This window comes from Petromyzon marinus, chromosome 24 (genome assembly GCF_048934315.1).
Source record: "Petromyzon marinus isolate PM22_M1 ecotype Great Lakes invasive population chromosome 24, UKy_Petmar_22M1.pri1.0, whole genome shotgun sequence".
Classification (NCBI taxonomy): Eukaryota; Metazoa; Chordata; class Hyperoartia; order Petromyzontiformes; family Petromyzontidae; genus Petromyzon; species Petromyzon marinus.
The window spans coordinates 886,840-914,691 of NC_133690.1; the positions used below are offsets into that span (position 1 = coordinate 886,840).

At 47.8% G+C, this 27,852-nt stretch overlaps 2 protein-coding genes across 4 annotated transcripts in view; one reads left to right on the forward strand and one right to left on the reverse strand.

Moving 5' to 3' along the window:
• The window catches only part of RNF141 (ring finger protein 141), a 45,857-nt gene extending 26,353 nt beyond the window's left edge, over window positions 1-19,504 (forward strand). The window contains exons 3-7 of one of the 3 annotated variants that reach the window (XM_032959773.2): window positions 1,177-1,285; window positions 3,619-3,828; window positions 6,078-6,181; window positions 6,850-6,957; window positions 17,423-19,504. In XM_032959773.2, coding sequence (XP_032815664.1) covers window positions 1,177-1,285; window positions 3,619-3,828; window positions 6,078-6,181; window positions 6,850-6,957; window positions 17,423-17,573 — 682 coding nt within the window. In that variant the 3' untranslated portion in view covers window positions 17,574-19,504. The remainder of the gene's footprint in view (window positions 1-1,176; window positions 1,286-3,618; window positions 3,829-6,077; window positions 6,182-6,849; window positions 6,958-17,422) is intronic. The other 2 variants (XM_032959774.2, XM_032959775.2) reach the window with 2 other exon arrangements.
• Window positions 19,505-20,248: 744 nt separating this feature from the next.
• Window positions 20,249-27,852, reverse strand: part of AMPD1 (adenosine monophosphate deaminase 1) — a 32,453-nt gene continuing 24,849 nt past the window's right edge. The window contains exons 13-15 of the mRNA XM_032959772.2: window positions 27,475-27,648; window positions 22,763-22,873; window positions 20,249-20,861 (exon numbers count right to left, since the gene is read on the reverse strand). Coding sequence (XP_032815663.1) covers window positions 20,700-20,861; window positions 22,763-22,873; window positions 27,475-27,648 — 447 coding nt within the window. The 3' untranslated portion in view covers window positions 20,249-20,699. The remainder of the gene's footprint in view (window positions 20,862-22,762; window positions 22,874-27,474; window positions 27,649-27,852) is intronic.

Here is a 27,852-nt window from a genome sequence, read left to right on the forward strand (position 1 = left end):
GACCTGAATTACATCCCTGGTGTCTCCGTCAGAGATTTTGAAGCAGAAGTGGCTGACCTGAAGGCCTCAGACATGTGGGTGAATAAGTTCAAGTCACTGAATGAAGATTTGGAAAGAATCACACGACAGAAAGCGGAGTTGGCGAGCAAGCACATGTGGACAGAAATGAAAAAACTCCAACCCGAAGACCAGCTGATTCTCAAAACTTGGAACGCGCTTCCTGTCACATACCACACACTGCAGCGTGTGAGTATTGCTGTATTGATCATGTTTGGATCTACGTATGCATGTGAGCAGTCATTCTCACATCTTAAAAACATCAAGTCCAACCTACGATCACGTTTAACGGATGAAAGCCTCAACGCTTGCATGAAGCTTAACCTCACCAAGTACCAACCCGACTACAAAGTACCAACCCGACTACAAAGACATCAGTAAATCCATGCAGCACCAGAAGTCGCATTAATGGTGAGTGTTATAACAACATTATTTAAAAGAATAAATTCAGAGGCTTATACTGACATTTAGTTGAATTCACTTTTAAAATATATTATATGGCTCTCACTGAAATAAATTTCCAAATTTTTTGCTTTCATGGCTCTCTTAGTCAAAAAGGTTCCCGACCCCTGGTCTAACCTCTGAGATTGCCAAAAAGGGTTTTGCCACCAAGTACTAAGTCATGTTTTGCAGAGGGGTCAAATACTTATTTCCCTCATTAAAATGCAAATCAATTTATACCATTTTTGACATGCGTTTTTCTGGATTTTTTTGTTGTTATTCTGTCTCTCACTGTTCAAATAAACCTACCATTAAAATTATAGACTGATCATTTCTTTGTCAGTGGGCAAACGTACAAAATCAGCCGGGGATCAAATACTTTTTTTCCCTCACTGTAGATATGGCTGGTAGCTCTACATTTGTTATTTGATGGGCATCAAGATGCCCAGTATTAAGTAATATTGTACGGTGTTAAAAATAAGGATGCAATTGGTACATTCATTTCTACATTTAATTGGGTTTTTAAAGAGTTAACATCCTGTCAGGTTCTCTTAAGACTCGTTATGCTCATCTAAGCTTGCGCATGCATGTTTGTATTTCCATGTGTGGTTGTGTGTGCAGTGCTGCACTTGCTCAAAAAGTGTGTTAAGGCTATATGGGGGATATTTGTCTTTGCAGTGCACGCAGGTTAACAGGGGGCCAAGACAAGCACCTGCTGTTTGAGGTGCAGCCTGGCTCTGATGCCACACCACTTTGGAAAATCACAGTGCGTGTACTGTGCACCAAGGTGAGGGTTGCCATCATATTTGTGCATGTATGTGTACGTACATGTGTGTGTGCGTACATGTATGTGTGCGTACATGTGTGTGTGAGGCAAAGTATTAATAATAAGTTAGTGCGTTTTGGTGTTTGCACCATTCTTATAGCACGAGGCTATAATAAAGGCGTTGTCACAGTCGGTGTGATATCACTGTTTGATCCCAATGGAGTCATTTGCGGGTAACTTTTCACATTTGGCAAAATTGGACCGTGACACCGTCATACAATAGCCTACTTGTTTCGATGGACATTGAAACTACTTTCGTGTATGTTACAGTTTAAATACCCGCAATAATAACCAGGGCAGCCTGTAACAAGTGGCCGGAGTTGCTACTGCTGGAGCCATGTCACCGCCATGATACATGATATCTGGATACTGTCACGTATGGGGGAAATTTAATTCGCTGGGATACTGCGGTGATGCAGAGCACCTCATTTTTTTGTATCGGCGACAGATTGGACACAAAAAGAGATGGCTGCTTTCAGTGCAGTATTTACTTAGCACCAAAGCGACATACAGCAAAACACGTCTCAACAACATCCCGTGAAATACAGGTGCGTGTGTGTCGCTGTTAGCACCGCGGTGCTATTACTTGCGTGTCAAAGAGTCCACATTTGTGTATCTCGCTGTAGACAACACCCTGACCCTTACTTGATCTCATGTTCAACAGAGACAAAGATCTCCTGTATATCCTTAACAGACTGTTGGGGCAAGTGCTGTTAGTGAGTAGCACCTATTAAGGCCGGCGCTGTGGTACATGAAGCGGTGGGTGGCAAGCACCACGCCCGGCCGCCTTTGTTTCCTTAGTTGGGAGGCCCAGGGCTGGTTCAGATAATCGTCACTGGTGCTGGCTCTGAGCGGGAATCGAACTCGGGTCGCCAGGTTTGTAGTGCAATGCGCTAACCATTACGCTCGTTCCCATGTGTTCAACTTACACACGATCACAAACAATGCCTTGGTAGTGGCAGTGCCATCATTAGTTGGCTAGTTTAATCTCGTTACGAATCAGACGATCGTCGTCACAGCTGCAGAATGGGGCTGATGAAAATGAATACTAACACTTTCACTCTCAGTGTAAATATGTACATTGATCTAGGCTATTAACACTGAGGTAAATAACCATGTCTGTTTTCAATAGAAAAATTACATTACATATATATGTCTAAGCATCTGTATTATATATATGATTACAGTATAATGCTACGACAAAACGTTATCACTTACGCTTTCTGCCCTGTTCAAATGAGAGGTCTCGGCTGCGGTGATATATCCTCCTCTCTATCTGAACCACCGTCTATATGGGTGAGGCAATTATCATGACCCCTCCCCCACCACAGTGGGCCACCTCATGACTGGCACGTCTGAACATTTTTAAACGTCGAAGGAATTAACACGTGTATAACATTTTGATTTAAAGCTTTCATGACTGCAGGGATCTATATTGTAGGTTATTTCGGTAAAGTTACGTAGAAGGGAAACAAAATAATAAAAATATAAAACAATAAAATTCTCACGACGTTTCGACTGCAACACAAGCAATCATCATCAGGTGTGAAAACCACAACAAGAAAATTTGAAAAAGTGGCGGGTTTTTTTAACATTAGCACCACGGATAGCGATTTGACAGTTTGTTCAGATGGTCGAGTCCATCTATGTTCGGGTCTTAATTAATTGATCACGCTTAAGGTGGTTTTCAGACCGCATCCATTATTTTTCGTCTCCCCCCTCCTCTTTTCCGAACATAGATGGACTCGTCCATCTGAACAAACTGTCAAATCGCTATCCGTGGTGCTAACGTTAAAATAACCGCCACTTTTTTCAAATTTTCTTGTTGTGGTTTTCACACCTGATGATGATTGCTTGTGTTGCAGTCGAAACGTCGTGAGAATTTAATTGTTTTATATTTTTATTATTTTATTGTTTCCCTTCTACGTGACTTTTCCGAAAGAACCAAGAATACGTGTATAACAATCCGGTAGGAACCAGTCGAAACCATTTTGGAAGCAACTAACATCAAAATAAGCATGAACTTTTGCACTCTTCTGTGCCTCAGATGCTGCTCGTCTTCACATGTCGAGTGGCATGTAGGAAGCAGTCACGGCTGACACGACCGCTGCTGGGGAGCATCGACTTGGATGTAAAAATTATTAAATCCAACTCTGATGCTAGGAACCCAAGTTTGGTCTTACGATTTTCGTATTCGAGTGGAAAATTTATTTAGTTCTTTCTTTTCAGTTACGGTTGTGCGCTTGTAGTTTTCGTTGGTTCTTTGCTCTGAGACAGAGAGCTCCTTTGTGCAGGTGACACGCTCGACGGGGCTCATCGAGGCGTCGCGCATCATGAACTTGCATCAGTTCACCCTGCTCTACCACGAGGTGATGGGCCAGGCTCACTGTGCTGCTGCTATGGATGCTGCTGCTGCTACAGCAGAACCGGTTCCCCTACGGTTGCCCCATCTGACAAGTGACCTCGCGCCGGAACAGGGCATCGCAGACGCAGTGAAACCCATGGTACAACGTCATTAAGTTCTTCGGCGGCTGGGAATCGGGTGTAATTTATCCCTGGCTGGAGAGAAGGTTATCATACAATACAATATAGATGTATTTAGCATCTAAACCTGACTTCATCTCGTGCCAATGTACGTAAAATGTGGGAATATTTGGTAGAGAGGCAATCATCAGAGGGGGGGCACCACGGTGGCGAGATGTTAACTCCCTCGCCTGATATACAGAAGGTCGTGGGTTCAATCCTGACCCTGATGTCTTTATATTTTAAGTTTGCATGTCTCTCTCCCCGTGGTCACGTGGATTTTTCTCGGGGTCCTCCGGTTTTTCCCCACAGGTTTAGAAGCATGTGTTTAGAGTATTCGGTTCCTATAATTTCCATGTGATAAGCCACTTCTCGTTGAGCTATAGTTTGTGGCCAGGTCACTTCTGAAAAAGAGCTACAGTGAGGGAAAAAAGTATTTGATCCCCTGCTGATTTTGTACGTTTGCCCACTGACAAAGAAATGATCAGTCTATAATTTTAATGGTAGGTTTATTTGAACAGTGAGAGACAATAACAACAAGAAAATCCAGAAAAACGCATGTCAAAAATGTTATAAATTGATTTGCATTTTAATGAGGGAAATAAGTATTTGACCCCCTCTCAATCAGAAAGATTTCTGGCTCCCAGGTGTCTTTTATACAGGTAACGAGCTGAGATTAGGAGCACACTCTTAAAGGGAGTGCCCCTAATCTCAGCTTGTTACTTGTATAAAAGACACCTGTCCACAGAAGCAATCAATCAGATTTCAAACTCTCCACCATGGCCAAGACCAAAGAGCTCTCCAAGGATGTCAGGGACAAGATTGTAGACCTACACAAGGCTGGAATGGGCTACAAGACCATTGCCAAGCAGCTTGGTGAGAAGGTGACAACAGTTGGTGCGATTATTCGTAAATGGAAGAAACACAAAAGAACTGTCAATCTCCCTCGGCCTGGGGCTCCGTGAAATATCTCACCTCGTGGAGTTGCAATGATCATGAGAACGGTGAGGAATCAGCCCAGAACTACACGGGAGGATCTTGTCAATGATCTCAAGGCAGCTGGGACCATAGTCACCAAGAAAACAATTGGTAACACACTACGCCGTGAAGGACTGAAATCCTGCAGCGCCCGCAAATAACCCCATTGCTCAAGAAAGCACATATACATGCCCGTCTGAAGTTTGCCAATGAACATCTGAATGATTCAGAGGACGTCTGGGTGAAAGTGTTGTGGTCAGATGAGACCAAAATGGAGCTCTTTGGCATCAACTCAACTCACCGTGTTTGGTGGAGGAGGAATGCTGCCTATGATCCGAAGAACACCATCCCCACCGTCAAACATGGAGGTGGAAACGTTATGCTTTGGGGGTGTTTTTCTGCTAAGGGGACAGGACAACTTCACCACATCAAAGGGACGATGGACGGGGCCATGTACCGTCAAATCTTGGGTGAGAACCTCCTTCCCTCAGCCAGGGCATTGAAAATGGGTCGTGGATGGGTATTCCAGCATGACAATGACCCAAAACACACGGCCAAGGCAACAAAGGAGTGGCTCAAGAAGAAGCACATTAAGGTCCTGGAGTGGCCTAGCCAGTCTCCAGACCTTAATCCCATATACAATCTGTGGAGGGAGCTGAAGGTTCGAGTTGCCAAACGTCAGCCTCGAAACCTTAATGACTTGGAGAAGATCTGCAAAGAGAAGTGGGCCAAAATCCCTCCTGAGATGTGTGCAAACCTGGTGGCCAACTACAAGAAACGTCTGACCTCTGTGATTGCCAACAAGGGTTTTGCCACCAAGTACCAAGTCATGTCTTGCAGAGGGGTTCAATACTTATTTCCCTCATTAAAATGCAAATCAATTTATACCATTTTTGACATGTGTTTTTCTGGATTTTGTTGTTGTTATTCTGTCTCTCACTGTTCAAATAAACCTGTCCATTAAAATTATAGACTGATCATTTCTTTGTCAGTGGGCAAACGTACAAAATAAGCAGGGGATCAAATACTTTATTCCCTCACTGTATATAGCCCAAGTGGGCCTTACCTGGTAAAATAAAAATAGTTACATTTTTACTTTAATATGGTTGACGTGTTTAACCGGGGGTGAGCAGTAATGACTGTTTAAATTATAATTGTTATAGTTTACAACTTATGAAATGAGCTCCAAATTTCTGGATTTGCAACCTACAATAATGTTTGCCCCATTTTCTATTATCCTGTGTAACACTAGACGGAGGATGCAGAAGATTTATCAAAAGCGGAGGAGGCTGGGAGCATCGCGGACTGTGAGATGGAAAATGGGGGAGCCTGCCACGCCTCTCTGTGGATGGGGAGGTTTGCCCTACTGCTCATGCCGAATCGGCAAAATAAAGCAAACCGCTGACATTGTAGGCCTGTATTGGCGACAGGTTGCCGTAGCGGTAACACTTGTGCCTCACAGCAGGAAGAGCCTGGGTTTGGTTCCCGACTCGGGACACCTTTCTGGGGGGAGTATTTACGTTCTCCCGCTGTTCTGCATGAGTTACCTCATGGTTCTCTGGTTTCTTCCCATAGCTAAAAATCATACAATGTAACCGGTATTGCAAAAAAATACTCAATTGGGATCACACAGCAGCAACATCGCTCCCTACTGAGAAAAATTGGCAGGACCCTCCTAAAAAAGTCGTGAGGCTCTGTAAGATTTTTTGGGTAATAAGCATAATAATCGTAATATTAAACACACTATTGTCTAAAATCTTGACTAAAAACTTTCGTGACTGCAGGAATTCATATTCTTTGGGTCTTTCGGAAAAGTCACGTAGATAGAACAATAAAATAATTTAAAAAGGAAAATAAAGTGAATACAAAATAATAAAAATATTCACTTTTTGATTTTATTGTTCTATCTACGTGACTTTGCCGAAAGACCCAAATAATACAATATTGTCTCTTAGCATTATTGTTAAACGATATACAGTTTATTTTCTATTTTGAATATGAGCTCTCTTCGCACCGTCAATCAGGATCAAACAGCTTACGGATGAAGAGGAATGCTGCATCTGCATGGACGGACGCTCAGATGTCATCCTGCCCTGCACACATAGTTTCTGCCACAGCTGCATTGACCGCTGGTACCGCTGTGTGAACATACAACTTCACACACCCTCGCCCACCCACTGACCAAACATACACTCACTTTGTACATATGCAGTGACTTACTCAGAGACACTAAGAGTAGGCGGCACTCTTGTTTATTAACAGCCATAACAGTTCACACTTAGTAACTACGGTTCCCAGTCAGGACAGCTGGCAGACTGCCTGACTGGCGACGCCGAGATGGTGAAGACGGTGACGGCGACAAAGACTCCAGCAGCACGACAGGAACCCACTCCAAACAACAGCCCCGAGGTCCCCTCCCGGGGCCTCTCTTATACCGTCAGCGTGGCCTGGCTCTGCCCTGGCCACGCCCCCCTTCTGGATCCTACTAGCAGGTTCTGGATGTGCCCCTTCCGTAATGTTTCCTCTACATCCCTCTCTCTGGTCTATCACATGACCTGCTGTCAGTCAGGGCTGCTGTCACTGCAGATCCCCTTCCCTGCCAGCAACAAGCGCTATGCTGCTAAGTGACCGATTCTATGTTACTACACATACATTACATAACAGCCGCCATTCGCCACTAAGTGGCGATGATGTCATCGTGGCGTCTGTGCCAGGCCAGGTGCACTTTGAGGCCACGTGAAGTGTCGAAGGCTCGCTGGCAGGTCATGGAACAGACCCAGGTACTGTGGGTTGACTGACTGAGATGACTGGCAGATGTATCCACTGTGCTCCCCAATGTGCCAACTTGTGTTTTAGACACCTGGCACTCTGCTCATTGTTGTGAGTATGACTCCTCTGCCCTCCATTGTTGCTGAAAGGCAGCGCCCCCAACTGCCCAGTCGCTTCCGTCACGAACCTCCTCCAGAGAGGTCAATCTTGACACTGCTGGTAGCAGTCATTGGCAAATCCAATCAGCTCCACATCCTTCTGTACCGCATCAGTCTGTCTCCTCTCTAGTCTGTGCCACACCCATTTAGCCCCATCTATCCGGCCCAACAGAAGCTGCTTGGGCATGTGGGATTGGGCATGCGGGTTATATGAACTAGCCAAATCAGCATCTTTTGCCGGAGGAGCTCACTGATGGGAACGTGTCCAGATCTTTCAAAGATCTGTGAGCTCAAATACTCCAGTCTGGTTAACAAATTAATCATAAGCAGGCTTGCCTGTGTTTGAGACCTGCTTAAATGTTCCTTTAGAGGGCTACATGTTTTGCAACCATCGAAGGGAAGGCTTAACTGTGGCCAAGAAGTATGAAGTGACAGACCAGGCAACGTCCACACAGCGTTACGCAGCTGACGAAAATATGCCACTCGACTGATTTGGAGTGAGACCTCAGCTGCCGAACCAGAGCTGATCATAAGCACACTGCCCAGGTACGGAAAGTGATCCACTCTCCACAACTGCCCCACTACTCATGGAGAGTGGAGAGATGGGACCATTGGATGACATAACATACCCAGACAGGTGCTTTGTTTTGTGGGGCTGAGCATAAGGCCATATTTTTTAGTAGCATGCTCCATGTTCAGCAGTAGCATCTCCAACTCCTAAGAGTAAGCCAGAATTAAACATAACACGGTTGAAAAATAAGGAGCCATGCCGTGACCAAACCCGGGCATTGATCAGCCTCCCATTGTATTAATGCCAAATGGAAATTTCACCGATACATCCATAGAATTGCGTGGTTAAAGATGTTAAATATTGCAGGGGCCAGAGGACATGCCTGTTACACCCCAAGGTGACCAGAAAATGGCTCTAACTCTGGGCCACACAACTTTTTCTGGGCCTGCCCACCATCAACGTCCTTAATGATTGTGAACAGAGGGTTAAGAACCCCGAAGGCATGACGAATAACCAATAGCCCTGGACTGTTGATGGTTTCATAAGCCATTGACCAGGTCAATAAAGCAGAGATGTAGGTCCCTTTTGAAATGTTCCACACCTCGGCTGTAGCAGACCAATAGAGAATATGGTGTCTGTGCAAGGCTATGTTGAATAATCCTTGCCAAGACCTTCCTTGGCACACTGAGGAGGGAGTTGCCCTGGTAGTTGGTGCAAGCAATGTGCAGTCAGCCTTAAAATTGGAGACCACCAAAGTATCCTAATCCTGCAGAACTCACCCTGCTGTGGATCTGACGATGGTAATGATGTCACATAGTGCATCCTTCATGCAAATGCCACTCTCAGTAGTTCTCTTGAGAGGTTGTCTCTCCCCAGTGCTTTACCTCATCTCAGGCTCTGGGTCGCCCTGTGCTGTTCCTCAACACGAAGGGGTTAGGAGTAATTTACATGCACTCAGTGAACTTATCAACCTGTCAAAGTCCCGCAGAGGAGTATTTTACTCCTGTCCATCCCCGGAGGAGGGGATGCACCACCCCTTACACCCATCCCCTCTCCCCGACCTCCCAGCGTGCGTGCCTTACATCAGGCTCTGTCGGACCATCTAACCTCAAACTCACGTTCCCTGCCTTTAAGTTTGTGGCTTGAAAGTTCTATTCCCGCGAGGGCAAGGAGGGTACTTTGTCACCGTTTCCATGAGGGGGGTTCGTGGTCCTTACATTTTGCTAGAATCTTCCTGACCATGATGTTAAAGGTTTACAGTAAAGTTTGCTGGTGATTTGATGCAGTCTGGTTTAAACCCCCACAGAGTTGTTTCAATTTAGGCGCTGAGTTTTGTGTCTCAGATATTATTCAAGAAGGTGAATAATATTCAAGTAAAATGTATGTACATCTGGGCATGATCAGAAGGAGTGGAGGTGTATCTGGACCGTGCCCGAAGGGCAATCCGGTGACATGTCTGTAAATTTAGCTCTCCTCTCATTGGTTAAATAGGTGCTGTGCATGAATTTAAATTGGATGAGCTTCAGTTGTAGCGATCTTGGGCTGATTTAAGGGGCCCGCCAGATTTGGGTCTATTTACGTTGAGGAATATCTCGGCTCAGAAGCCTGTTTCAGAGCTTCTTAGGAATGGATCTGGTCTGAATTCCCTCACCATCAACCATCAAATACAGAATACGAAAATTAAGGCATCGCAGGCCCAGCACGGTTAACCGAAATATACTCCATGATGTTATCTGAGCTAAGGGGTTTCCCCTTTCCCAAGACCTCACAAAATGCTCAGCAAGCCTGCAGACTTCTTCCTGAGGGTCGAAGATTGGACCACATTCTCTTGATTGATGTTGGAAATTGATGTGGTGCTGAAAGTGCCTTTCTTAATTCTCCGACATGGAATGTTGTAGATGGTGGGAGTCTAGCCGGAACACTTCCTCCATCAGCCAGGGTTTCTGGGGGGTCTGGACTGCTTACCTAATGCAGCCATTTCAGCTGCATGAGTCAGTCCTGAACCTCACCCATTTCCCCTCGGCATCAGGAGGACGGGGGGACGATGTCAGCTCCAGTTGCATGACCCACACGGGCATTAAAGTCACTCATGGGGATAACACTCAACAGGATAGGACAGGTCATGGAAGGCACCTTGATTCATCAACCTTGCCTGCATTCCTCCAGTGATGTCCATCTTCTATAAGCTAACACCAGCACAAATCACACACCCGCTGTGTACATACAAAGATCTCCCGTATAGCCTCTAACAGACTTTAGGGGCAAGTCCTGTTAGCGAGCACCTATGCAGGCAGGAACGGTACATATGGGGGTGGGTGGCCAGCACCACACCCGGCCGCTTTTGTCTCCCCAGTGGCGATGTTTACACACCACACCAGGTACTCATTTGAGACTGAATCATCCTAGGGGAGGCCCAGGACCAGTTCAAATAATCGCCACTGGTGTTGACCGTGAGCGGGAATTGAACTCGGGTCGCTGGGTTCATAGCGCAGCGTGCTAACCACTACACTACCGCGCTCCACATACACACATCTTTTCACACCCACTCATAACATACTCACCCTCAACCAACCACACGAATATACATTTGCCTTGTGGGCTGTCAGAGTTATTTGACTATACAGTACTTAACCATATTGGTCAGTGTGGGTTGAAGGCAGACTTTGGAGCATACAACAACAGTGTAGTGTCTTGTAAAATCACTCGTACTGACACGTTGTAACAGGTCACCTGCTTACACTTTATTAGCCTATTCTTGCACCAGTTGTAGGCACTCCTATAAATGTCACTATGGTCACTTCTGTTAACCAATTCCCACTCTTATCTACGCTACACCTTGCTAACCTGCACACAGCAGCCCACGCTCTCGGCAGCTCCACACTCAAGGCTTTGCACGCAGCAGCTTTTGCTGTCAGCAGCTCTGCACTCAAGGCTCCGCACACAGCAGTGCTCACACAGAGGCTTGCACACAGCAGCGCTCAAACAGAGGCTTGCACACAGCAGCGCTCAAACAGAGGCTTTCACACAGCAACGCTCCCGCAGCCTACGATCCCTCAAACCCACTCACTCTTCCGACTCTGGCGGGGGGAGCAACCATCACCCGCCCGGCGACTCATGAGGGTTGAGGTCCGTTTCCGGCAGCGGCAAGACGTCTTCTCCCTCTTGCTCCCCGCAACACGAACTCCTGCTCCGCTCTCACACACGTCCTTATATCCCCCTCCCAATTGTCCAGCTCCTCCCTTGTGTCTCTTTATGGCCAGACAGACTGGTGCCTGTCTGGCCATAAATCACCCCTTATCGCACGTCTCCCTGGCAACACCTCCGGTGTTAGCGTGCAATCTCGGACCGACCCGGTCTGAACCTGCTTCTCTCCTAATTTAGGTGGCGGTTTGCCCGTGCAACGTTATGTTAAACACGCGCACGTGTTTGTCCTTGGTTGCCCTCGGCCAACAGTGTGCGCCACATTTCACCACACTACATCATCCCCCCCCCCCACAAATAAAAAACCCAGCTGTCCCGGCTGTAAATATACATAACCGTGCGCGTATGCATCGCGACAACCCTTAACAACAACGCTGTCATGACCAGTGACCGACCCCTAACACAATCGTAAGCAGGGAATATGAAATCAATGAAGGGAATGTGAAATCAACAAAAAACGACGCATTGTGAACAAGTGCATGGCATCCTCGTGGGTAGAGACGGTTCCGCTCGGGCTCGATGAGTGGTCCGCTGGAGGAGTCCACATCACTCCGTCCATGGCCATTAGGTTCTCCGGTCCTGTAGGCGGTACAGAACAATCCTCACGTCCCATTACCTCAGGTGTGGCGGTCGGCGCACATCAGACATCGGCCGCCAGGGATGTGGGGATGAATCGACAGGACCGGACGAGACGTATGTTTTTAACCGCGATGGATGCACGAACCAGCGTCGCCGGGCCAATCGAATACGCACGCACTGCGGCCGCCTAACCTCAATGACCTCGATGGGTCTTTACCAGGGACGGTACAGTTTTGGGGACGTGCCCACAGGCACTTGGGGGTAATGTAACCAAGCCCTGTCCCCCTCTTTCCAAGATATTCCTGGCCCTCCCTGTCCCCTCAGCCACTCATTCCCGGCCTGTCTGTGTAGGTCGAGTTGCTCCTAGCGGCTTGGCGGGCCAACCGCAGCTGCTCAAGCGTTTGCAACATTGGGTCAGGCGCTACCGATCTTTTCTGCGGGGAGCGCAATCCCATCTGAACTTGCACTGGGGGTTCGGGCTCCATCCCATACATAAAAAAAAAACGGTGAGAATCCCGTCGAGGCACGGGGAGCAAGTCTCTAATCAGCGAGGAACCCCGGAATGTGCAGATCCCAATCCGACTGGCCCTCGGTCACTTTCTGGCATAGCATGGCGGTGAGGGTTCTATGCAATCGCTCAACTATCCCGTCCGTCTGCGGATGATACGGTGAGATGCAAATTTTCTGCATGCCTCAGAACTTGCACACCTCCTGGAGCAACTTGAAGGAGAATTCCTGCCATGATCCGTGAGTAGTTGCTCAGGGGCCCCCTTATGAAGGACGTAACAATTCAAAAAGGCGTCGGCTATAGACGCAGCTGACTGGTCAACCAAAGGCCAGGCCATAGGCCGAGTTAGATATTCAACCCCAACGAGGAGGTACTTGTGCCCTCTCTGGGAGACTGGGAAGGGACCCAAAATGTCAAGGGCCACCAATTCATTCATCCGTGACACGATGGACTGTAACGGAACCTGCGGTCGCAGGGCAGGAGATTTTCGCCGAGCACAATTGACACAACCTTTAATCAGGAGGAGGACATCACTCTCCATGCCGGGCCAGTAAAAGTCCTTTTTCAACGTTGCCAACGTTTCATGCACACCCAGATGCATTAACTTAGCCCATGTCTCATGATCAAGATCCAGAACAGAATTCCGTGGTGACTGAGCGCCTGCATCCCACGTCCCGGCTGCCGCGAGCACCATGGGCGCCTCCCCTTGCGAGGGTTTACATCTCGACGCGCCCGAGGCACACGTGTACGCGACATGGGGTGGCAATCGGGACAAGGCGTCAGCGATGACGTGCCGGGTGCCTTTCCTGTGCACCACTGTGAACGAGAATCCCTGGAGGATTTCGAGCCATCGGGACAACTGCCCGGACGGCTGGTCGATGCGCAGGGAGTCCTGGAGGGCCGCATGGTCCGTGTGGACGACAAAGTCCCGTCCGTACAAATAAGGACAATAGAGCTGGATGAAATAGACCATGGCCAGTAACTCCCTGTGCGTGATGCAATAGCGCTGTTCAGCAGGAGACAGGACTCGACTGCCGCAAGCAACCACTCTCTCTGTGCCCTCGACAAGCTGGAAAAGGACTGCCCTGATGCCCGTATCGCTGGCGTCTGTGTCCAAGATGAAAGGCTTAGCAAAATCGGGATACGCAAGCGCGGGGGCATTGGCGAGGGCGGCCCAGAGGGCGAGGAACGAATCCTCTTCAGCCTTATCCCACCGAAATCTCTGGGCCGTGGCCATGAGGGCGTGCAGTGGTTTAGCAATGGTGGTGAAATCTTTAACAAACCGCCGGTAGTAAGAAGTGAATCCGACAAAACTGCGGATGTCCGCTACCGACTTAGGCGCCTGCCACGTGCGTACACACGAGGTCTTCTCCGAATCTGTAGCAACACCGGATGCGCTAACTATGTGGCCCAAGTATTTAACCGATGTTTGAAGCAAATTACATTTCTGTGGCTTGAATTTCAAATTGGCCACACGTACTTTCTCAAAGACTGAGCACAATCACTGTAAATGCTCGTCAAAGGTTTTGCTAAAGACGATGACGTCATCCAAATATATAAGGCAAGAATCCCATTGCAACCTTGCTAGGACCAATTCCATTAACCGCTGAAAGGTGGCCGGCGCTGAATTTAATCCCATTGGAAGGCAATTGAAGTGATAAAGGCCCTGGGGCGTGCGGAAGGCGATTTTTGGTTTCGACTCATCGTCGAGGGGCAATTGCCAAAACCCGGACAATAAATAGAGTGTCGAAAAGAATTGCGCGCCCGACAATGCGTCGAGCGAGTCCATACGAGGAAGGGGATAAGCATTTTGCGAAAATCATCACAATCTCAAGTTCCCAACTCGCTTCTTCACTAGGACTATGGGCGCTCCCCACGGGCTATTGGACAGAGCAATAATATCTGCTGCCAGCATCTCGTCAACAGCCAGGCATACCTGTTCCTTCTCAGCGTGGCTGAGTCTATGCGAATTAATCCGAATTGGGGGTGAATCACCCGTATTGATGTGATGATGGAGAGACGTGCGCCCAATATAAAATTTGCTAGTGCTAAATATATCTGAAAAATCATTCAAGAGCCGGCGCAGCTGAGCTCACTGAACTACCGTAAGTGCAGGGTTCTCGGAGCACACACATGAGGCGGCTCCGCATTATCAAGACAACGGGCCGCCGAAGCGTGTGCCAGGACAATACCCGCCTGAATCACAACTGGCGCGTGTCCCGCCTTCAGTACTTGAAGAAACGGCGTGTGCCCAACGGATACAACTGTCCTAGCCCCCACGAGCGAAGGGGATCGCAACACGACGTTAGAAGGGGTTAGCAGGATCCACTCCTCCGGCCCCGGTCAAGGCAACTCTTTGAGCAAACACAGTGCTACAAGCATTTGAGAACCCGCAAGCACCTTTAACGATTTGGCTAGCCATTGCATGAATGACAGCGGTCTGCAGTGCACCCCTGGTCGATTAGAATTTTCAAGGGCATCCTGCTCAGAAAATTGGTGCCCAACAAACAGGGCACGGCCAATGTCCGTGAAACTAATATTTTACCTTCCAAAAAGATGTCCTCAATTTGCACAGAGGCCGACATTTGCCCCATTATACCCAGGTTCCCCCCGTTAGCCGCAACACAAGCGCTCTCCATGGGGGCAAGAGGATTGGATGATGAAGGAATACAGCCTCGGAAACCAGAGTCGTAACGGCCCCTGTGTCTATTAACAACTGAACCTGGATCCCTTGCGTTCTCGCCCCGTCGCCGCAGCCGAAATAATTTCCAAACAGAAAAAAGGGGAAAACCCTATTATCATATGTTGGTACTGGCAAAGGAGGTCCCATAATATCAGTTGGGGGGTCATAGATAGCGGCCATCTCGGTGTAGGTGCTCGTGAGGGTCGCTCTATCCGACTTGGGGATGGTGAAGAAAGCGGCAAAAGGGTCGTCGTCGAGGGCCGTGGGAAGAGCTCAGAGCGGTTCGCAGGGCGTCCATCCCATCGAGATGTAGGCGGCCTCGAACCGACGACGAAAAGCCGTCCAATCTCCTTCTGCAGCTACGAACTGGTGCACTGGCGGCAGTCGTCTAAGTTTGTAGGCGTCCTCCACCTTTGAAATCGGCGGCTGCTGCTGCAGCGTGGTCCGATCGCGCGAAATGGCGGACTTGGGGAGCGCAGCTGTAGCCTCCGAAATGGCGGCCAGGTCCAGCGCTCCCGTCGCCTCGGACACGACAGAGGCGGGACGCGCATCTTGGTGCCCGGTGGTCGATGAAGCCGTCATCCGCTCGAACAGATGAGCAGCGGCCGACAACAGCCTCCCCAGATGACCAGCGATGTCCAACCAGCCCTGCGGGGGAGGCGGCAGGGTTGGACTCGCCATGGTCTCTTGCGCCGACTGCAGCACGTCATCGGAGTGGGCGCTCGGAGCTCCGGCAACCGGAGCTGTTGGAGGGACGACGTCTTGCTCGGCCTCGTCGTCCGACGACGCAGCAGGTGGGTTTCTTTGTTTTGACGCCGACTTGGACATGACGGCGAAGGTTCGTTGGCACTTCTAACACCAAATGTAGTGTTTTGTAAAATCACTCGGACTCACGTTGTAAGAGGTCACCTGCTTACACTTTATTAGCCTATTCTTTCACCAGTTGTCGGCACTCCTATAAATGTTGCGATGGTCACTTCTGTTAACCAATTCCCACTCTTATCTATGCTACATCTCGCTAACCTGCACACAGCAGCCCTCGCTCTCGGCAGCTCTGCACTCAAGGCTTTGCACACAGCAGCATGTGCTCTCAGCAGCTCTGCACTCAAGGCTCCGCACACAGCAGTGCTCACACAGAGGCTTGCACACAGCAGCTCTCACACAGAGGCTTGCACACAGCAGCGCTCAAACAGAGGCTTCCACACAGCAGCGCTCACACAGAGGCTTGCACACAGCAGTGCTCACACAGAGGCTTGCACACAGCAGCGCTCACACAGAGGCTTTCACACAGCAGCGCTCCCGCAGCCTACGATCCCTCAGACGCACTCTTCCAACCCGGGCGGGGGGAGCAACCATCACCCGCCTGGCGACTCGTGAGGGTTGAGGTCCGTTCCCGGCAGCGGCGAGACATCTTCTCCCTCTTGGTCCCCGCAACACGAACTCCTGCTCCGCTCTCACACATGTCCTTATATCCCCCTCCCAATTGTCCAGCTCCTCCCTTGTGTCTCTTTAGGGCCAGACAGGCTGGCGCCTGTAAGGCCATCAATCACTCCTTATCGCACGTCTCCCTGGCAACACCTCCGGTGTCAGCGTGCAACCCCGGGCCGACCCGGTCTGCACCTGCTTCTCTCCCAATTTAGGTGGCGGTTTGCCCGTGCAACGTTATGTTGCACACGCGCACGTGTTTGTCCTCAGTTGCCCTCGGCCAACAGTGTGCGCTACATTTCACCACACTACAACAGTATAATGGATATTGCATCACTGCTCACTGGTGACGATTTGACCCTAACAACGTGGAACAGCGCGCTGCAGGTTCCCTCAATAGCATGTAACACCGTGCTCTGAAAAACATCGAGGGAAAACCGAGATTTAGAATGTACACAATTTAAAATGCTTGCAATGTCAATTTAAGAGTGTCTTCCATAGTTTTCAAGTCCAACAGGAAGTCATGGACTTGGAAGCATTCGTAGCTAAATTATGTACAGCATTTTGAGAAGCAGTTTTATTCTGATCCTCTATAAGTTCACATTTCATTTTATTGTGCAGATGGTGAGATATAATCAAAGTGGGTAGAAAGAGCTCATGTCTGTCTTAGGGAAAGCATGGAGCACAAGACAAACGATGATACGTATATATACGTATCAGGCACTACACTTCTTGCCCTGCTGGGTTTTCTGTGGCTCCACAGGAGTGGGCAGAACAGGAACTGCCCAATCTGTCGACTCAAGGTGGAGGGACCAGAGGAGTCGTGGCTGCTGCCGGACGCCCCTACAGATGAGGACGTTGCAAACTACATCCTCACGCTGGCCGACGCGGCAGGGACGTCGCATCAGCCTTGAGCTGCCCCTGGTCCCCGGGGAACACCTCACAGAGCCAGCAGCCCCCACCTTGCTCCCTGCTCACCTCACCATGCACTGGTGGCACGGAGCCTTGAGTGAGGTCTGTGCTGCTTTTATGATGTTGCATCCTAGCATAGACATGGCACAAGACCCCTAGCCCTGGCTCTATATTTACAAGAGCTGTGATTTATATTTGTGAGAAATGCACCTGTTGAACTGCAGTGTACTTTCTGGTAACTGCATACGTGTGGTTTGCCACATCGAAGTTTCAAGCAGATAAAATATGTACCTATTAAATAAGAAATTAAGGTATCGGTACCTTCAGCTGTGTAAATGGGCAAGTCATTGAGTTTATTGGCCGGTCTCTTGTGGGGCGATATGCGAGTGCTTTCGCGTTTTCAAAGACATCTGGTCAGCGTGAGAGAGTAGACCAAGTACCCCCCCTGTGCTCCATCTAGTGTTGGCTCTTCTGCCAGCAGTGGAGGGATCAATCTTGCACCTTTCCCTGTTCCACACGGTGGTTTCTACGTTCGCATGTGCCAATCGGTGCATTCATTAACATTCCACTGGATACGATCACCGCTTCCTGACTTTCACAAATGTTAACGGCTCTCAAACGGTTCCCCGTTTACCAGTTGTTGGTGAACCATCCTAGAGTTTTTTTAAAATAGGAAAATAAATTCCGAAATGCTTATTTTAGTAACTTTAACAAACTAAAAATGTGTGTGCATGCTTTTGGGTATGCGAGAGCCCTGTAGCAGTTCCTTCACTGCCCTACAATCCCGGTGACATGGATACGATTCCCATCCACACAACACTCAAAGCAGGCAGCGTCTAGACAGGAGCAGCGAGTCCCGCTCCTGTTCTTGTCCGGTTAAGAATATAATCACCGGGGGACACCGATGTCCTCGTCTATGGTGCTGGTCAGCCGCCCCCTTGATGGGCTGTGTATTATAGTTGCTTACCAACAGCACTGGCATTGGGATGGCAATGTAGAAATCCTCGTGCTGGTGTTTCGATGTGTGAACTGCATGCACTGTTTGTCTCGTGTTGTTGGCCAGTATAGTTCACACATGTACCCAGTACAACAGGAAGTGTGGAATTGTGTAGCTTTATTTTGGAGTGTTAATTTAAGGCATTGCTTCAGAATATTATTACTGTCACACTGTACAGATTTAGTTTTACCTGTTTTAGTTGATAAGATCAGTTCAATTCCTTTTATCTGCGAATCCACATCACCACCATACATGATTACCACAGTGATGTGCAGTGAGGTCAATGGCTGGGGAGGCACTGGCTAGTGTCAGAGCCAGATTCACACACTAAGGGGGGCGTGGCCTCACTGAGGGGGGCGTGTTAGACACGTCCCCCTCTGTGAGGCAGATGTGCTGCCACCCCTGGTGCTTTTTCATTGCAGTTTCATGACGAGACCAGCGAGCCTAAATATCTTTATACACATACGTGAAATAAGTTAGCTGGAGTATGGAAGGCGAGGACATGAAATGAAAGGGTCTACAAACATTACATTGGTGACATACTGAGATAGTAACAGGCACGCGCTTATTGCCCGCGCTCCATCCAGTTACTGAAGGGTTGCGCAATCAGAGGGGAGGCTGAGTTCGTCACTGCCTCACCTCTCGTCTCTTCCTGTATTTGCAGCGAAGCTCCGCAAATTTGGCGATTTTGACTATAAAAACGATTGGAATCGTACAGAAATTACATTTATAACACAGATCAGTGGAAAAATCTTAATATTTCTTTTCTTATTTTTACTTTTCGGAACAGCTATTTTCATTGGAGTATGACTGGTGAGGCTCTGCCTCCACTGCCTCTCCTGACCGCACATCCCTGGATTACCATTCATCGGAGTTGCACTCCAGTCTATTTTTGATTGCTTCAGACACAAATAAAATAATGAGTCCATAATTAAAGCCTTGTATTTTGATTTAATATATTTTTATTATTTTATTGTTTCCCTTCTACGTGAATTTACCGAAAGAGCCAACAATATAAAGCCTTGTATGTTGAGAAGCCTAATACATTCACACCTGTCCAACATTTCCACAACAATGCAAGAAAAATCGGACTGTTTCATGGCAGAAAACAAGTCCAGAACTTGGGCTCCGGACCTCCAGAAGCACCCTATGCAATCAGTGGCAAAGCTGTCAAAGCAGTGGATACATTTCCCTATCTGACCACTGATGGACGATGTAGACCTGATGTCATGCACCGAATCGGCCTGGCCTCAAGAATAATGAATGGTCCTGAACTGCATTTTGTCCCAGAAACCTTTAAGTCTGAGAACCAAATTGAGAGTCTACCAGTGCTGTGTCAGTGTTCTTGTATGGTGCAGAGGCCTGGATGTTGCTTCAAGCTGATGTGGATCAGCTGCAGTCTTTCCAAATGTGATGCCAGAGACGCCTTGGCATCCGATGGTTTGATTTCATCAGAAATGTCACCATTGCATCTGCGACTAGCGATTGGGAGCTCCTTTCGAGGGAGTCGGCTGTCACTTTCTGGACACTGCCCTGTCTTGATGCGCAAACTCCAATAAATTGTGCACTTAAGTTGGCGGTTGATAATTGAAGTGGACTGCGACCCTCAAAGAAATGACACAGCCCCCGTGGTTGTACCCTGTCATACGTGAATCAAATAAATCACTCGAGACATCGCTGTATGGCAGCAAGAGCAGTTTATGTGAATGCTGTCGCAAAACGTCACAAATTTGGCGCAACGGTCCTTCGCTGACTGCATGATGAATGAATAATTATAAACTGTTTAGTGAACAATTTCCGTATCAAGATGCCTGTATGCCTTTAGGCACATACTAATACTGTAAGCAATCACTAGTTGCTCCAAAACAGTTGGCTGTATACCAGTGAGCGTTCACCACTTGGATCTGCTGTACTCTCTTGATAGTCTAACAGGTTATCAATCTTAGCATACGTAGAATTGTGCTAATGAAATACTATTGAACACTTTATTATCACCAGCCATATTCAATCCAATGCTGGATGAAAGCCTTTTTAAGCTCTTGCTACCTCTATTACACTAACCCAAACTGACACAGCCAGCCATCGCGCTAATCCTACTAATACTGATGTGTGAAGGTGCCGTATGTGCGCTTCACTCGGAGGTGGCCTTCATGGCGTCCATAATGAGGTCGAGCTCGTAGCACCAGGTCTCGTAGCGGTACGCCAGGCGGATGTGCGCCACATTTGTCTTCAGGATATTGTTGCCCGCTGGGCCGTCCTGCAGGTAGTTGTTTCCCAAGAAATGTTTCTTCTCCTGCGCATGGGTAAAAGAGGGTGTACGGGGGGACGTCCCACGAGCACGCATGCATGCAGCGAGGCGTTACACATGAGCACCAGCATGTGGCTCCTGGGTGGGGAGAAGTAGGGCCTTGTCGAATTGTGCGGTATGAATGATAATGGCGGTGTGATTTCACAATCGCAGCCATGGTACATTAGCGATGCAGGCTTTTAATGGCCGATGAAGCCACTTTGAAAAGGTTTTATGATTTTGAGTATAAAGGACGTGGTGCATGGATCAGAGCTGGACCCTAACCTCAAAAAGAAGTTGCATTTCAGCTCAGGTGTCTGAGATGGACACCAAGAATGTCATGGCAAGACAGGATACGCAATGCATAGGGTCCGGAAGATAATATGGCAGGTCAGTGAATATGGTTGGACTTGTGTGCAAGATTGGGATGGAGACGGGCATTGGAATGGTCTCCACGAGTCCGGCATCTAAGAGGAAGGCCTGAGGATAGATTGCGGGAGACTGTAAGGGAGATCTTTGAGGGAATGTGTCTACTGTGCAGCAGCTGTGGGATTTGGCAGAGGGTAGAAAGCGTTGACAAGGTGACATTTTTCTTTTGATCGTTGTGGTGATTTGCATTTGGCCAAGAATAAACCACTTGTAATATACCACGGAACAATTGTGCAACACATACGTAATTTTGACGAGGGGCTTGGGCCCCTGTAGTCTCCTATATTCAGTGCACTCTGGGCATACAGGCGACCAATTCATACTAATTCATAAAAAATTAAGGCACCTCCATTGAGATATATACACGATTAAAGCAAGGCCAGAGGCCGTTTGCATTAAACTGCAAGATGGATTTCCCTTCGTCTGCAACTGAAAACCATGATATGTCCAGAAATCCAAACCAGGTAACTGGGAAATAATGTTGAGTAAGGGGATTATCTCCAGCTCCTGCAGCCTGTCATCCCCACACAGGTCAGGCCATACTGCCGCCACCCACATCTCGGCTCAGCAGCTTCTGCTGGCCATGGGCCCTCGTACCGGTACTGGAACCGGTGGGATGGTCGTACTAGATGGAGCAATGCTACAAAAACTTTGTGACACATTTCAGCATCGAAACGGAGTGGACCAACATGTGAGCTTTTATATTCTTTGGGTCTTTCGGTCGAGTCATGTAGATAGGTTCAAAGAAAATAACAAAAAACTACGATGTTTCGATCGCAACACAAGTGGTCGCCATCAGGAAAAGAGGGTTAGCCTCTGAAGGCAAACTGTTTATAAAGGTTTCAAATGGGCGTAGCCCAAGTGTCAGTAGCATGGGCAGGGCAGCAAATGTAAGTGATGGTCCACGGTGGTGCTCGAGGCGAGAACCCCCTTTTCCTGATGACGACCGCTTGTGTTGCGATCAAAACGTCGTAGTTTTTTGTTATTTTCTTTTAACCTATCTACGTGACTTTACCAAAAGACCCAAAGAATATGAATTACTGCAGTCACGAAAGCTTTAAGTCAAGATTTTGTGAGCTTTTGGTAACGTTCCCAACAAACACGTGATCAGCAACTCCCACCACGACCATCACACAGTCCCAGATCCGATCTTTCACGTAAACAATGGGCAGTGCTTAACCGGATCCGCAGAACTACAGAAGATGTGGATACCGAAAGCACAAGTGCAAATTCGAAGACTCGTGTGTGACTGGCTACAAATACAAAAACTTCACACTGCCCCAAGTACATATGTGAAGGCAGTGGGTGAGTGCATCTGCAATTCATAAACTCTTAGACAAAGCAACTGAATGACTCAATCAGTTACAACTGCATCTCTTCACAGTTACTCTATATAAGCCATACAAAATAAGAAAACTAGTTGAAGCCCTCAGACGTGTGAGCGTGCACCGATGTCGCGATGTCGTCATGTGCATCACCTCATGCGAGTACGCGCTCTGCAGCACGCTGTTGCGCGCGATCTCGCACATGTCGCACGTGCTCAACTTGAACACCTGTGCCGCAATGGCGTACTCCTCCATCAGCGGTTCCTGCAGAGCCACGTTCAGCATGAACCACCCACACAACCGCACAACCACACAGCGCACAACCACACGGCGCACCATCATTGACGGTCGTATTCTTCCCGCTGCGAGCTGGCTCTGAGCGTGGTCCCAGCCCTGTTGTTGTATATGCCCCCCTTTCCATCTTAATATTAACAAGTACTTTTTCAATACATATAGATACATATTTCTATTGTTTCTTTTAATTTTAATAATGAATAAAAACACCAAACCAGGCCTCAGCATGGCATGTGGAGGTCATATTTACCTTGACCCACTAACACGATTTTGACGTTCAGAGCCCTCCCAGGGTCAGAGGGAGCAGATAGAGAACAGAGTGCAGCGGATTGCAAGGGGCTGACGTAAACACAAAGCCAGGGTCACTGGGAGGTTGCGTTAGCCTAGATCTAGTTAAGTCAAAAAAGCTCATTGGTTCTGCATTACTATTAAAGTAACTTAAAGTCGGAATTTAACGACAGGGTAGGCTAAAGTTATTGATCTTCACACCCACTTCAATTGAACCCTGCCACAAGCTACGTCAATGTAACCATCACCCGCCTATTAATTTAATATGAAATGTATTTCCATATTTTAATAATTTGTATACGACTTGACCCGAAGCCTATAACAATCAGGTTTTCCTAAGTCAACATGAATGCTCTAATCCACCCATACGCAAATAATAAGCAGGGTTAAAGTAAGAGTAGAGAGGAAAATAAATGCAAGCGCACAGCAAAACTGCAACGTAAGCAAAGGGCGATGTTAAACCCAGGGTCGGAGAGAAAGGAAGATCCCGGCCGTCTTTGTATCCCCGCAGTGCGGGGTAGGAGTGTGTATACGCTCGGGGAAACACGAGTCAAACACCACAACGGGAAGCTGACCCAAACCTTGGATTAATACAGAATCATAACTGTGGAACTCTGATGAAATGAAATGTTAACTTAAAACTTTTTAACCATTTCTTTGTGCGTCGGTGAAAGTCGGAGGGAATATCGCCCCTCCCTCCAGGTTGTGCACCCAGACAGAGAGGTGCCTTCGAGACAATTTATAACATTTGATTGTTTTACTTCTGGGTTTTATGGTAGGAGTATGACAATGGAATATACCGTGGGTAATCCACACAAGGACACACTGACACACGTACGGACACACACACGGACGCAGATACATACGGACAAATCCTGACACAGCAAAAATCGAAAGAAACCCCGCCTTGTGGGCAGGATCCGAGTGAAGGGATTTTTGGGCATAAAAAGAGGATCCTGAGCATTGAAAGCTCCGTTCGACCGGTGAGAGGTCGGCTCACCATAGTTTGACCGGGGGGTCGACTCTCGGGAGACAGTTCGACTCGGAGGAGGTTGGAACGGAAGAGTTCGACCGGAGGGGGTCGGCTCACAAGAGGTCGACCGGGGGTGGGGGGGGGGGTCGGCTCACCAGAGTTCGACTGGGGGTCGACTCTCAGGAGACAGTTCGACTCAGAGGAGGTCGGAACGGAAGAGTCCGACCGGAGGGGGTCGGCTCACCAGAGTTCGACCGGGGGGGGGGGGTCGGCTCACCAGAGTTCGACCAGTGGGTCGATTCTCGGGAGACAGTTCGACTCGGAGGTCGGAACTCGGGGAGTTCGACCAGGGGGGTCGGAACTCAGGGCAGTTCAACACGGGAGAGAGTTCGACCAGTGGGTCAGCTCAGGAGCAGTTCAAATCGGGAACGAGAGCAACAGGTCGCCAGCCGGCGAGCTGCAGAGCAGGGGGCGGCGAGCAGAGGCCAAAGTGGCCCCGTCGCTACCCACTGACGTTGGCAAGACTCGCAAGGTAGTGAGGCGCCACCGAGTGTGATTTTAAAAGATCTGAAAGAAAGAGTATTGCTGAAAGTATATTCTACATTGAGTCCAGCTGCACAGCGACCGACGCACCAAGCAAGAGCTTCTGCAAACCAGAGCAAGAGCACGTGCGACTTGAGTCATCCAGCAGTGGAGAAAAACCTGCTTTCAGCAAACCAGCAACGAGCATGTTCGAGTTCTCCACCCAGAGAGAGGGAGCGTGCCGATGCAGCTCATCCAGCAGCGGAGAGAAACTGCTGTCAGCGAACCAGCACGAGCGTGATCGCGCAGCTCATCCAGCAGTGGAGAGAGGTAGCCACTGAGCAGCACTGAGAGCGATCAAGCAACTCTCCCCCGTGGACAGATGCTGGCTGCTGTGTGGAGGAGGGAACGCCGATACGTATGATGCACAACCCCCACTCACCCTGACCGCTCTAAAGGGAGTGAGTATCCCTTTCATACAAGGGACACGTTGACGTATGTTAACGCAAGAAGACCAACCACACTCACATTACCCTATAAAGAGAACTCCACGATACGATGATGCGCTATGCCCCACTACACGACCAATCTGACGTTCGCTGGACCTAAAGACTCAACTCCAAACAATGACTACTCCACACAATTCATGACACACAAACACACTCAAGTCCGTGAACCATCTGGCCGTGGAAGCATCGATCGTGTGATAACAGTCCGTCGTTTATAAGTATATTCGTAATTTTCCTCTTTAATATTTAGTTTTGGACTGTACTTCTAATCGCATAAGTTACCAACTGATCCATCAATACGAATTAACCCTTGGCACCTTCGCCACGGAGCTACGCTCCCGGGGAGGAATCGTGCTAAACCGATTTTCTGATCATACAATCTTATTCACGAATTAATTAATCTCCCGTGAGATAACACGTTCCGCCGCATACCCTCACACTAAGCCATTTCGGTAATCTTATAGTCTGTCCGGTGGATCTGTTGTTACATTTATGCCTTTGGAAATAATAACTGTTTGATTGTCTTTTTATATGAATACCGTTGCATGTTAATCAATCGCCTGTGATAATGTGCTGACCATTTCAAGCATAATGATCGTTCATATTATAATGTATAAGCTTTTGTGTAGCATAGCATTGGCATGTTCTGACTCTCTCACTAACAGCAATCGCTTTATGCGGGGTCCATGTGTTATCAAAGTGAAATCGTACAGTCGTGGATGATACTGTCTTGATACCGTGTGGATACCGTGTTGAAGTTCCGAGATTGAGAGTTCACATACATATTATAGTTAAGGTTTAATTAGAAATAAATTGATTAATACAGTTGTGGTCGTGTGATTTTTTCCTGAAATTTTTGCATAAGATCTGTATCCTGCGATGAGATATGAACTCGGGAACCTAAACTATAAAGACACCAATCCACACTCATTAAACTTTAAAGCGAATGATATGAACCTGGGACCTAAAATATGAACACTCGGGGAGTGTTAAAGCGAGAATCATTGTATTATGCTGATCAATAATACGAAGTTAGACAACGAGGCCGAATTGACACTAGCGTAACTGCACACGATTGATTGCGTTATCCTGATTGATAACCCCACCTCGTCAACGAGGCGGGGCCTGATTATCATAAAGGCTATCATTAACACAACCACACCCACTCGTATGAATTAATACGATTACCTCTCTAATTAGCATAGTTATACGCATAATTACACGAATTAACATAATTTCGTATTAATTATGCACATTTCGAATTTCATTTAATTTTCATTATTTTCCATCAATTTTCACACACCCACATATACAACACTGTTCAACTGAGCTTGAGCCAAACCATTGCAAGGAACACGAGCCTCACGTTAACAAATAAGTGAGAAGGCCAAAAGCCAAAGCTAGAAATACATGTTGCTTAAAATGAATGATAGCAAGCAGTCCTCACTTCGTATCTCCTCACTGTTGTGCCCCCTGGCATCCGGAGATGTACATTGTTTTAAAGGACACGGCGTGCTATTGGGATTTCAACTTGAGTGATTGATGTGGCTGAAGCCTCAGTTCAAAACGCCGGTGTCAGTGGTATTGAATCAGTGCTTCACCACAAGCATCAGCGTCTGCGTAATCTAATGGCGTCTGAGAGGCATTCGAATTACCTTGCAAAAAGGGAAACAATAAGAGCATTGCTATCAATGCCATTTGTCATGTTTAAATGTGTTATTGTCAGCTCTGATCGATTGATTTTACAAATAAATCAACCAGATCAGATGATTGTCCATTGGATCTGTACTTTAGATTGACTGAAATATACAATCGTACTCGCTGGTTATAGAGAGCTTGCAATTTTACATGCCAGAGTTGAACTTGGGGGTTATGCCATTTTGCAACAAACACATACATTAGCAAGTAGCTTCACTGCTTGTTTTCCCCTGTGAAGTCTGCTTGTTGTAGCGCAATTACATGGCACCATGGCACCACAGTAGTAAGATGTTAACTACCTCGCCAGGTATACTAGAGGTCGTGGGTTCGATCCTGACCCTGATGCCAGAATACTTGGAGTTTGCATGTTCTCCCCGTGGTCACGTGGATTTTTCTCTGGGTCCTCCGGTAATTCCTTCTACATTTAGAATCAACGTGTGTTTATAGTATTTGGTTGCTATACATTTCCACATGATAAGTCACTTCGTTGAGCTATTATTTGTGGCCAGGTCACTTCTGAAAAAGAGCTATACAGCTGGTAAAATAAAAACTAGTGACTATTTTTAACGAGTGTTTTGCACCTTAGTGAAGTGGAATTGCATCGGGTCATCAGTAGACAGGGAGATGCAGAGGCCCTTTTGCAGGAACTCCAGTAGTGGATTCTTGGCGTATTCCAAGAAGAGGCTGTTATTGCTGAGTGGAGACATCGCAATGGGGAGCTGGGCCAGGTAGTACAGGTACTGCAGCACGGGGCTCTGGGAAAAAAACAAAAACAAAGTTCCCCATACAACCTCTAACAGACTGTTGGGGCAAGTGATGTTAGCGAGTACCTATTAAGGCTGACATGGTACACAACGGGATAGGTGATCGGGATCAGACTTTGGCACCGAGAGATAGGATCTATGAAGATGTGGATAAGAACCACTCAGCTCGAAAACAGTCTTAAGCATGATCATTCC